General features: G+C 43.0%; 1 protein-coding gene across 9 annotated transcripts in view; it reads left to right on the top strand.

The window, feature by feature from the left end:
* FGFR3 (fibroblast growth factor receptor 3) overlaps window positions 1–12971 on the top strand; it is a 126670-nt gene that overhangs the window by 101088 nt on the left and 12611 nt on the right. For 7 of the 9 annotated variants that reach the window (XM_061629818.1, XM_061629816.1, XM_061629814.1 and 4 more), the window contains exons 10-14: window positions 487–635; window positions 733–854; window positions 1579–1689; window positions 3048–3238; window positions 11548–11670. In XM_061629818.1, coding sequence (XP_061485802.1) covers window positions 487–635; window positions 733–854; window positions 1579–1689; window positions 3048–3238; window positions 11548–11670 — 696 coding nt within the window. The remainder of the gene's footprint in view (window positions 1–486; window positions 636–732; window positions 855–1578; window positions 1690–3047; window positions 3239–11547; window positions 11671–12971) is intronic. The other 2 variants (XM_061629817.1, XM_061629813.1) reach the window with 1 other exon arrangement.

The following is a 12971-nucleotide window of genomic DNA, read 5'->3' as shown; positions in this document are numbered from 1 at the left end:
GCAGTCATTGCTGCATTACTTGAGTTGAAAGTAGTGACCTCTCTAACAATGAAGTCTTGGGAAAGCTGAGGTGTGGAGTCTCTCTATGGGGTCGTCTTACACATTATAAATGTTTTGTAAGATGGGGACGGGGAGGCTGATCTTGATGGGATGCTTAAGGAGCAGACCTAGGTTCTGGCAGGGTTAATGCCCAGATTCACTGTTTTTGGATTGAGAACCTCCAGTAAGCATAGACAAATTATATCTACATGTTAAATTTCAATTTCCCCTCCCTTCGGAATTTTTACGCTGTGCTATCTAAAACAAAATGTAGTCTTGACAATTGCACCTTAAGAGAGGAAGAATCTTGTATCTAATTTCTATATTGCAGATTATTGAATGGAAGAAAGATTCTTCAGCTTACACCCTTCAGCCAATTTCCTTCCATGACTCTGTGTGCTTGTTGTTGAGGCTGTTGGCAATAACGCCTCATTTGTTCTATTCAAGCAGGTGTCTTTGGAGTCCAACTCCTCCATGAATTCTAATACACCTCTAGTCAGGATCACCCACCTTTCCTCCAGTGATGGACCAATGCTGGCAAATGTCTCAGAACTTGAGTTGCCTGCTGATCCTAAGTGGGAATTGCCGAGATCTCGGTGAGTCAATGTAGTTTTGAGCTGGTTGCCTCTTTGCTTTTCTTCACATATTACAGCAGTAACGTGCTAATGTATTTGCTTGTGTGTTTCACTTCAGCCTGACTCTAGGGAAGCCACTGGGTGAAGGCTGTTTTGGTCAAGTAGTGATGGCAGAAGCGATGGGGATAGATAAAGAAAAACCAAACAAGCCTATTACTGTTGCTATCAAGATGCTGAAAGGTACTGAGAACAAAGAAAGGCAGGTGATAGACTCTCGAGTGCCTTAGTTCTCCCTGTTTCTTCTGATCTCCCTCTGCAGTGGCGTCTCCCAGATTTCCCCTTTGTGGAAGTCTCAGTGGCAGCTACTTGCCACATTTATTTATTTTATTTTGGTTTGGTTGGTTTGCTGTTGAAAAGAGGGAAAGAAGACAGAAAGCAGATAGTAATTAGTGTGGTGTTGGAGGAAGAAATCAAATAGTTTGCTCTTTATCCTTGACGCAGAAGCACATCATTATCACTGTTGTTTTGAGAGTTTTGAGTTATTATCATTGTGTAGGCACAGCAATAGCCGTACTTTCTGTGCTAATCCAGCTCTGTATAGACTAGCACCATGCAAAATCTTAATTGTTTCCCTTCTTCTGCTTAAACCTGTGGCTAGGCCATTGATCAGTGCTCTGATCTGGAGTGCAGACTGTGAGATCTGGAAGCATCCTTTGTTATGCCAAGCTGGAGCTCCTGCCTGGCTTGCATGGGAGGCAGATTACTGATTATATGTGCAGCCAGTTCGAGTGCTGAGCAGCAGAACAAGAAGCAGATAACACGGGGTGCTCTAGAAGTATCTGCTTCAAAGATGGAGTACTGTGGCTGCTAGATGCATGCGCTGTGTGGTAGAAAATGACGATGGCACATGATAAAATACTGGTTTTCCAGATGACTTCTTTACCCTTTTCTGTATATTCTATAGATGATGCCACCGACAAAGATCTTTCTGATTTAGTCTCAGAAATGGAAATGATGAAAATGATTGGGAAGCACAAAAATATCATTAATCTCTTGGGTGCCTGCACACAGGATGGTATGTTTCCTGAGCATGTGGTTGCAGAAGTTGATGAAGATGGTCACATACATACCCCAGCCTGGACTATTTTCAGTGTTTACAGTTCGCATGCAGCTGTAGCTCTTCCTTATACATCTTTGCTACAGTTTCTGTGAGAAGTGAAAATTAATTATTTGAAGTGCACAGAGATGCTGCCGTGTTTGAAAGGTCCCCAGACAAGGTTCTTTCTGCCCACCTTGGCACTGCCACCCACCACCTTGCTGCTACAGTTGTATTTTATTTTTTTTACTGATGGTGGGGCACTCTTCTCCCACCGACCTTTTTTTACTGATGGTGGGGCACTCTTCTCCCACCGACCACACTGTTTTTACCTTGCTTAAAGCTCACCCGCATACCACTGGTCTTCTCATATCTGCACCTAATGTGTAAAGAGCAAGGAGTGTGTAGGCAACGTGGTTAGGCAGCCTTTGCTAGGCACAGTCAGCTGCTGCCATTTTGACTTAAAACATTTCCCCTGAAGCCAGGGCCAGTGCCAGGCATGGCTGGGCCCTTGGGCATTACTCTTCCCCAGGCCTTGCCACTGTAGTCCAACCCTCCCCCGATACAAGTGGTATGGGGCTAATGAATCCACGCGTGAGCCCCACCTACCTCTCGTGTCATGTGAATGACGTGCATGCATAACCCGCATGCCAGCAGTCAACCAAAATGGTGGAAGGGGCATCAGCCCCTTAGGAGAGCTCCTGGGGGGGGTGCCTGGGAGCTCCTTCTTCATGATCCATGTGAGGGTCAGGTTGCAAGACCTGATGCTGCCATGGATCACAGAACAGGAGCTCCATTCTCCCACCCTAAGGAGAGGCCCTGCAGGGGCCCCTAGCCAGGGCCCAACCTGGCCACCCTCTGGCACCAGTCCTGCCTGAAGCAACAAGAGTAACGGAAAGCTGAGCCAATCAGATGCCACTTTGGGGCCCATGGGGCCACTGAAGGCACCATACCAGCAAGGAGGTGGGCTAAGACCACCTCTACATTTTTCTGCATTTGGACATTGGGTCCTTGGAAAAAGAGGATTTCTCTTAACTGAGCGACCCTTTCTGATGAATGGCATGAAGATATTCTCACCCTCCCAGTTTGAACCTAATGTGCCTGTATCTTAAAGATGCTTAGGGATTTTCTTGTGTTTTCTCTAGCTAAAGTTGTTATGGTGATCACTGCTCTTTACTGCATTAATGCATCCATTCTGGAACTGAAGGGCCTGGTTTCTAGACTCTGAAGAGAGGGAGATGCCAGGATACACCATGTCTTCTGGTTACTCATTAGAATGGGAGCTTATGGGTATGAGAGAGTCCATTTTGGATAATAATTGATTGTTTTAACTCCAGGTTCTCTCTATGTTTTGGTGGAATATGCATCAAAGGGGAACTTACGAGAATACCTTCGAGCTCGTCGGCCACCTGGCATGGATTACTCCTTTGATACCTGTAAACTGCCTGAGGAACAGTTAACATTTAAAGACTTAGTCTCATGTGCTTACCAGGTAGCCCGTGGGATGGAGTACCTGGCCTCTCAGAAAGTGAGTTGAAAGCAACTTTGCATGAGTTCCTTTGTATTGATATACGTGGAAATCTGCTTTATATTGATCAACGGAAGCCAAAATTAGACAAGTCTTTGAGAAAACAAATAATAGTATCTGCAAATAGTTTTAAGAAGTCAGGAAGAAAGCCCATTGACAAGTTGCTTGGCGGCTGATCCTAATCCTAGCATCACCAGTAGGCTGCCTTTTAGTCTTTGAGTGCAAATATTGAAATACACACCCTGTTTGGAGCCTGAATGAAAGCAAGGACTTGCAGGCATGTGTTAACAACATCAAAAAGAGCCCTGTCCTGGGAACATGGGGATGGGAAAAGGGAGCTAATTGGTTTCCATAGGGCTGAGCCACACTGTCCCAGACAGCCCAGAGACATGTTTTTAAGCTGACAATAAGTCACAGGCTGCATGCAGTTGATATCAGCAAAAGCTAAAAGAAAAAGTTGCTCTGATAGAGTTACCACCTTTAGATGCTTAACAAAACATCAGAGCAGTTGAGACACTAGAAATAGTTTATTGAAAAAGGGCTGGAAATCCTGGCAGCTGTACATTCAGACCACCTAACTAACAGGCCAGGGAGAAAAATATGTCCACTCCTAAACCTTCTCTGAACATTTTAGTCACCATACTTTTAATTTGTTAAATTATTTGCCTGAAGTCTTACAAATTGGGAAATGAGGTCTTCAATATCTTTCAGCCTCAGAAAAGGTCCATGGCAGAAGAAATGATTCAGGCTTGTGATGTAGCATAGTGGCTAAGAAAGTGAGGTGTGATCAGGGAGGCTGTTAATTCAAATCTCATCCCAGCCACATGCTCAATAGACGGCAAGTCATGCCTCATCCTCAGCCCCCTGCCCCTTCTCATTCACCCTATGAGGATAATAATATTGGCTGACTTCATAGGACTGCCTCAAGGATTGTTATTTGTGAAATACATTGAGCACAGCATCCTCCTGGACTGACTCCATGGAATGGGGACTGTGGGGCACCATGTTATAGTGGTGCCAGTCCTACCTACCGGATCTCATCCAGAGAGAAGTGTTGGGTGATTGTTTCTCAGCACCCTGGCAGTTGTGTTGTGGGGTGCTGCAGGCTACCACCTTATCCCCAATGCTATTTAATATCTATATGAAGCTGCTGAGAGTAGTCATTAGGAGTTTTGGAGTAAGGTGCCATTAGTATGCCGATGACACTCAGCTGTACTTCGCCATAACATCTGAATCAGGAGAAGCTGTGTGGGCCCTGGATGAGTGCCTGGATGCAGTGGAGGGATGGATGAAGGAAAATAAACTGAGTTTGAACCCTTGCAAGATGGAGGCACTGTTGGTGAGCAATTCCCATGTCTAACAAATTGATTAATTGTCTGCCCTCAACAAGGTTGCACTCCCCCTGAAAGAGCAGGTATGCACTCTGGGGGTGCTTCTGTATCCAGCTTTGTCACTGGAGGCCCAGGTAGTCTCAGTGCCTTTTATCAGCTGCATTTGGTGAGACAGCTATGACCATTCCTGGACCAGGAGACCTTGGCCCCAGTAGTTCAGCTATTGGTGACTTCAAGACTGGATTATTGTAATGCACCCTATGTGGGGGATCCCTTGTACTTGACCCGGAAACTGCAATTAGTGCAGAATGCTGCAGCCAGATTACTGACAGGAGTGAGACCCTGCCAGCACATAACACCTGCGCTCAGAGATCTGCACTTGTTGCTAATTTGTTCCCAGGCCAAGTTCAAGGTATATAAACTTTATATACTGGTATATAAAGTCCTTAACAGCTTGGGAGCAGTTTACTCGTGGGACCACCTTACCACATATGTGCCCACTGAAGCCCTTCGATCTGCAAAACAGGCACAGGCATAATACTCACTTTGCACTTGCAAGAAATTGTTCTTTTAGTGTGGCAGCATCTGTTCTTTGGAACTCCCTGCCTGTTGACATCTATATTCCTTTTGGCACCTTCTTAAAACTTTTTTCTTTAGGCAGACACGTAGATGTTAATGTGTCTTAATCTTTTTAGTTTGTTACTGTTTTAATTGTTTTTAAAATGTTTTAAATTACTTGTTTTTTATTAATAATTTTTAATGTTTTTTGTAAACTGCTTAGAGATTTTTTTTACAAACAAGCAGTATATAAATTTTGTTTAATAAATAAAATAAATAAATACTTGGAACACAGAAAGGATTCAGTAATAATATTAAGTTGGATCTGCTTCAGAAGAAGACACCTTGCTAGTATCTTGTCTATCTTACTTTTCAGGAGTGTCCTCACATTTATTGGTAATTCTCTCTAATTTTTTCTGGGGTCATTAGCATGGAATGTTCTTGCATTTCATTTGGCATCACTGAGTAGTGGAAAACAATTCTCCATTTTGCTACTCTTTAACTACCAATTATTTGGACAAGAGAGTGACCACAGGGTAAGGGAGTAGTAACTAATCTCAAATAAGTGGAGCTACAGATGCCTCCCTTAGAAGGAAAGGTGCATCTTTGCCTAGAAATTGATTGGATGTGGAAAACCCTCTCCACAATTGTTTTTAAAAAGCCAAATACTTTATTTTGCTGAGTAATACTGGCAAAAGTAAAAGAAAAACAATGTTTGGTTGAGGAATAAAATAAATGAATATTTCCTATTGTTCTTGAACATAGGATAAATTATTTTCTTCTTTTAAAAAAGTGGTGGAAGGTATTTATGGTTCAGTTCCTCAGAGTTTTGCTACAACTATTTATTATTGATTTATTAAATTTATAGCCTTACCTTTCTTCCAGAAGGAGCCCAGGGCGGCAAACAAAAACACTAAAAGTACTCTAAAACATCTTAAAAACAAAAGACTTGAAAACATATTAAAGCAAAACATTTTAAATACAGCTTGTAAAAAAGCAGCTTTAAAAACATTAAAAAGCAATTCCAACACTGGGATAAGGTCTCTACTTAAAAGGCTTGTTGAAAGAGGAAGGTCTTCAGTAGGCGCCAAAAAGATAACAGAGATGGTACCTGTCTAATATTTAAGGGAAGGGAATTCAAAAGTGTTGGTGCCACAATAATTTATTTTATTTATTTATTTATTTTATTCAGCTTATATCCCGCCCGACTAGCAAACAGCTCTCTGGGCGGCAAACATAGAAACATATACAATAATAAAATTACAAGATCAATATAACAAATATAAAAGTACATCATCTAAAATACCAATTACAACATTTACATAAATAACTTAGATTAAAATGCCTCAGAGAAGAGAAAGGTTTTAACCTGGCGCCAAAAAGATAATAGTGTCGGCGCCAGGCGTACCTCCTCGGGGAGACTATTCCACAATTCGGGGGCCACCACTGAGAAGGCCCTAGATCTTGTTACTACCCTCCGGGCCTCCCTATGGGTCGGGACCTGGAGGAGGGCCTTCGTAGTAGACCGTAGTGTACGAGCCGGTTCATAACGGGAGAGGCGTTCCTGCAGGTATCGTGGTCCCACGCCGTATAAGGCTTTATAGGTTAATACCAACACTTTGAATCTGGCCCAGTAGCATATTGGAAGCCAGTGCAGGCGAGCCAGAACAGGTGTTATATGCTCAGACCACTTAGTTCTTGTTAGCAGTCTGGCCGCCGTATTTTGCACTAGCTGTAGCTTCCGAATCGTCTTCAGAGGTAGCCCTACATAGAGCGCGTTGCAGTAGTCCAAACGTGAGGTTACCAGAGCATGAACCACTGATGAAAGGTCCTCCTTACTCAGATAGGGACGTAGCTGGGCTACCAACCGAAGTTGGTAAAATGCATTCCGTGCCACCGAGGCTACATGGGCCTCGAGTGATAGGGAAGAGTCTAAAACGACTCCCAAACTACGAACCTGATCCTTTAGGGGGAGTGTAACCCCGTCCAGGACAGGGTATGTATCCACCATCTGACCAGAGAAACCATCCACCAGCAGCATCTCAGTCTTATCCGGATTGAGTCTCAGTTTGTTAGTTCTCATCCAGTCCATTGTCGCGTCCAGACAACGGTTCAGCACATCGACCGCCTCACCTGAAGAAGATGAAAAGGAGAAGTAGAGCTGCGTGTCATCAGCGTACTGATGACAACGCACTCCAAAACTCCGGATGACTGCACCCAACGGCTTCATATAGATATTAAAGAGCATGGGAGACAAGACCGAACCCTGCGGGACCCCATATTGGACAACCCACGGGGTCGAGCAATGTTCCCCAAGTATTATCTTCTGCAGACGGCCCGCCAAGTAGGAGCGGAACCACTGCCAAGCAGTGCCTCCAACACCCAACTCCGCAAGTCTCTCCAGAAGGATACCTATGTTGTGCGGAACAGACCACCTGCAGAGTGCCATGATCAAATGCATGTATAAGGGGTAAGATGATCTTTCAGGTATCCTGGTCCCAAGTTACATAGGGCTTTGTACACCAAAACCAGGACCTTGAACTTGGCCTGGTAGCTAATGGGCAGCCAGTAACGGGACATGTTGGCGATAACCTGCCCCAGTGAGCAGTCATGCCACTGCATTTTGCACCATCTGCAGCTTCCAGACCAACCTCAAGGGCAGCCCCACATAGAGTGCATTACAGCAATCCATCATGGAGGTTACCAGTGCATGGACAACAGTGATCAAGCTATCCTAGACCAGAAACGGCTGCAGGTGTCCTACCAAGTCAAAGCTGGTGAAAGGCACTCCTAGCCACTGAGGTCATCTGGGTCTCTAGCAACAAAGATGGATCCAGGAGCATGCCAGACTACAAACTACAAACTACAAACCTGCTCTTTCAGGTTTACCTGAACTTGGGAATCACCATCCCACAGTACCTCTGTCTTGCTACTATTTGGACTCAGTGTATTGGCCTCATACAGCCCACCACCAAGTCCAAACACCGGTCCAGGGCTTGCATGGCCTCTCTCAATGCAGATGTTGCAAAGAAATAGAGCTGGGTGTCATTAGCGTACTAATGCCCTAAATTGCCTGATGCCCGCTTCGAAGGGCTTCCTATCGATGTAAAACAGCATTGGGGACAAGATGGTACACTGTGGGCAGCCCACAGCACAACTGCCAGGGGACTGAAGGACAATCACCCAATGCTATTCTTTGGGAAAAGGTGCTGCTGATACCCATCTCACCAATTTGGGTCAGAAGGATTCCATGGTTAATGGTATCAAAAACCGCTCAAAGATCAAGTAAGAATAACAGGGCTGCACTCTCCCTGTCCTTCTCCCATCCATCAGGGTGACTAAGCTCATCCATCAGGGTGACTAAGGCTGATTCAGTCCCATAACCAGGTCTGAACCCAGATTGGGATGGGTCAAGATAATCTGCTTCATCAACAATTGCTGCACCACAACCCTCTCAATCGCTTTCCCTAAAAAGGAGGTATTTGTGACCAGGTGGTAGTTTTCATTAACCAGTGGGTCCAGGGTAGGCTTTTTCAGGAGTGGTTGGATCACCACCTCTTTCAGGGCGGGAGGGACCTCTCCCTCCCACAAAGACATGTTGATCACACCCTGGATCCACTCTGCCATAACCCCTTGGCCAGCTTTAATGAGCCAAGAAGGGCAAGGGTTGAGATGACACGTTACTGGCTGCATTGTCACAAGCACCTTCTTCATGTCATCAGGTCACATCAACTGAAACTATAACACAGCTGTCTTGTGGAAGGTGCTCAGTGTAACAATATAAAGTGGAAATCCTACCAAAACTTGACCAGTGATAAATATAGACAGCTTTCTTTCTGCCCAAGTGTACACAGCAGATCATACCAAATAGAAGCAGGAGCCACCACTTATCTACTATATTCTATATATTAAGAAGAGACTGTGCTACATATTGTTGAAGAAACTGCAGAGCCATCCAATCTATAGATTCAAGGCAAGCTCCAAGAATGGGACTCGATTACAAACGTGTTTAGTAGAATTTTTCCAAAACGAAAGGAGGTATCTGCAACACACCCTTTGCTTCTCTACAGAAGGAGGATGCAAAACTCCTACAGGTCATTAGGGCTGTAACATCAGCACCCCACTTCACTTCTCAGTAATGTTGTGACCTACACTGAATCATGCAGAAAAAGTATGTTATGCTTTGAGAAATCAACTTCTCCTTTGCTACCTCCAGAAATATTCACTAATAGGCAAAAAATCTTGCAGTTTAAGAATGTACCTATAGCCAACAGATATTTCTATCAAACTTTAAAAAGCAGGGAAATTGGGCAGCTATAGTGAATGCACCAGGGGAGCAGGAGATCTGACCTCTCTAAGAAATTGTATTGCCCTACAAATTTGTAAAAATGCAAACACAATTTGGGTTGGTCTTTCACAGTGCAATCCACTTCCTGTGTAGCTTGGAAGAATTTGGTGACATGATTAGGCAAGCCCAGCAGCTGTGAGTCTGGCTTTTAGAACACTGACAGTTGGTTCTTACTGAGAATGCTCAACATTATCATTCAGTTCAATGCTAAATTTCTTAAATTAGTTAAAGATCAGCCAGGCATTTTTTTTAACTTTTAAACTGCAGAAGATAAAGGTCAGAGTATGGGGCAAGGTCAGTAACACGATTACTCTGTGAACTTGGCTGATTTTTAATTAATTTCAACAAATTATAAGAACTCTGACAGAAAAAAGTCCAAAAGGGCTCTGTTTTTTCTCTCTCTCTTTTTACACTTTGAACTCTCTATTCTTTCTGACTGTTTTGTGTATCACCATGAAAATTTAGAGGGTTGTTAAGGAAGCGTTTCTGAGTTCAGGACTGTAAGTTTTGTAAGGTTTTGTTGTGAATGAGCTTATGGGAAGCATCAGAATGGCATGGGGGCTATTTTTGATTTAACATTGCGGAATGTAAAAAATCCATGCTGACTATAGTAATACAGTTCTACAGAGATTGGTGGTTTCCTCAAGGAATACTTCCGCACAGTAGAATAGTTCACTGTTAATACAGCTGCCATCTTATCTTATCTTCCTGATTTCACTGGGCTATATCATCAGTCTAATATTTATAGGGCTAGAAATATCTGTTTATTTCAACAAAAAGTTCATTGGCATGAATTAATTCCCACTTAATATGCTTGAATATACAGTTAAGAGAGTGTGATAACAGAGATGGATTTCTTCAGCAACCGTTTGTGTCAGATGATAATTCTATGTTTAAGAGTGGCATTATATTTGCCCTCTAGGAGTTATGTTTCCTATTGCCTTTATGGCAACAACTGGATTGCACACTTACGGGTAGCTATGAAGGGCAACCAAAGAGCCACTACACAGATTGTGGTACAGTTGATGTGAGATCTCTGGTCTAGTGTTCTGTTATGGATGAGGGAGGAATTGTTAATTCCTAAACAGAATCACCTGGTCTGCACCTTCCGGATTAATTTGCGGATTGAACTTGTGCCTACTTCAGAATCTGCATTCCTTTTTGATTTTAAAGGCCGGTCCAAAAGCTGACTCTATTCTTTTAAAAAGTACTTCACACCTGCAGGCATTAGTATGTGCAGCCGCTGCGTCATGGATTGAATACGTGGCAGCAATTCCCCCTGCACAAATTACATCAGTGGGAGCAGAATTATGGAAAATTACAGAAACAATTTCAATCCACGCAGCAGGAACCGCATCAGCTGATGTGAGGGGAGGTCAATCCAGCTTGATTTGGGTGTGCGAGAGAACTCCCTGCAGGAAATTCTTGTGCAACCAAATCCAGCACTGAGCAAGACTGACCATCCTGCACATCAGTTGATGTGAGGGGAGGTCAATCCAGCTTAATTTGCATGCACAATATCTCTCTGCAGGAAGCTGTCTTACGCGCCCGAATCTGCTCACTTTGGCTGCCATTGAAGCTGCTGCTGAAATGAAGGAAAAAACTGTAGTTTTAGTAGTACCTTGTTGCCTACGAGGTGCTTTGAAGTCCTGACTTCATTTGTGACATCAGGTGATTGATAGGTAGGACCTGTCAAATTTAGTGTGGGAGGCAGCTTCCTTATATGGATCTGACCTGTTGGAGCCAAAATGTTCCCCACCCATGCTCTTAAAGTACCTAATCAAATCTATGCACATTTACCAGGATTCTTCCTTGAAAATCCACATGGGCATGGGACAGAACAGACTTACTGGTGAACACATGTGAAAGGTACACAGACCAGATTGTAAGACCATTTAATCTATTCCTATGTTCCATGTTGCTGCAAAGCAGTTTATTCCACACAAAGGATTAAATGGCACCCTCATTGTCTTGAACTTGAAACAGATGATATAGCAGCTCATAAACCATAAATGGTTCTGTAAATGATTTTCTTGATCCACATTTCTTGATTTTTTTCCATTCCTTTTCAGTGCATCCACCGGGACTTGGCAGCTAGAAACGTCTTGGTCACAGAAGACAGCGTGATGAAGATAGCTGATTTTGGCCTTGCCAGAGATGTTCACAACATTGATTATTACAAGAAAACAACTAATGTGAGTGCAATTTCCTTTCTGTTGTTTTTATCCCAGTGCTCCAGCCTAACAAGATCACTTTGAATTTTGTTTCTGTCTTCCAGGGTATTAGCTATCCCTCCCAATGTTGTATGATCTGCAAATTTGATAAGCATTCCCTCCACCTCCTCATCCAGATGAGGCTATTCTGGCCATTTACTGAGTTGGGCATCTCATGAGCAAATAACTTCCATTCTTTTTAATAATCCAAGTGAAAGCAAGACCTTGGTTTTTACTTGAATATTGATTGTTTTCTGTTTTTTAAGTTGATATCTCTCTTGACTACTGAGAGAGAGATAATGAAACTTGGTATACCATTCAGGGCATCTGTCAATTTCAAGTCTGCAAACAAACCAAATCCAATCCGCTATTGTGAGGGGATAGGTTAGAAACAACACATTTCTTCTAAAAAATAACTCTTAAAACTATCCAACTTTCAGAAAAAATGTTTCTGACAAAAACTGAAAATTAAAATATATTACAGATAAGAGCTCTATCTAAGGGATACCTCTGAAGTCAGACTTCTTGAGCCATGTGATTTACCCAGGCTACGGTCTGAAGGCACATGAGTCCAGCTCTCTGCTGAAGCTAAGCAGGGTCAGGTTTGGTCAGTGCCTGGATGGGAGACCGCCTGGGAACCACATGTAAGCTGCCTTGGGTTTCTAGCATGAAAAGAAAGGCAGGGTATAAATGTGATAAATACATAAATTTTAACAGAGAAGTATTTGCAGCCTGGGCTTCATCTTGCATTGAGACATAGGTGAAGTCCAACAAATAACTCCAGCAACTGATGAGAGGTATGGTTGTACTGCGCAAGCAGTTCACATTTTTGTCTGTCCTTGAATGCGGGCTGTGCAATCCATAGGTATGAATGAATGAATGAATCATTTATTACGGTCACAAACCAAAATATTAAAATCAGCATAAAAAGTCACAAAAATTTACATATCAAACACAACTGCTGATACAAACCAAATAAATACAAATTAAGTAGTTCCCTAGTCAGAAGGCTGTGACATTGTGCATTGTGATAAAAAAAACTTTGTGACACCTTTGGGAACAGAAGGTGACACATCCCTCAAACAGGTCAATACCAAATTTGCAGAAATACTCCTAGGCAAAGCCGTTAATAGAGGGAAAATTAACTTCTTTCTGCATTCACTGTACAAATTGCAAGACAGTAAAACATGTTCAACAGATACTGTTACACCAGCTCCACAAAGACATGTCTGTTCACCGACTGAGATCTTATTAAATTGTCCTTTCAACAGTGCCAATGGCAA

This window comes from Rhineura floridana, chromosome 5 (assembly GCF_030035675.1).
Source record: "Rhineura floridana isolate rRhiFlo1 chromosome 5, rRhiFlo1.hap2, whole genome shotgun sequence".
NCBI classification, from domain to species: Eukaryota; Metazoa; Chordata; class Lepidosauria; order Squamata; family Rhineuridae; genus Rhineura; species Rhineura floridana.
This window is presented reverse-complemented; position numbering and strand designations above follow the sequence as displayed.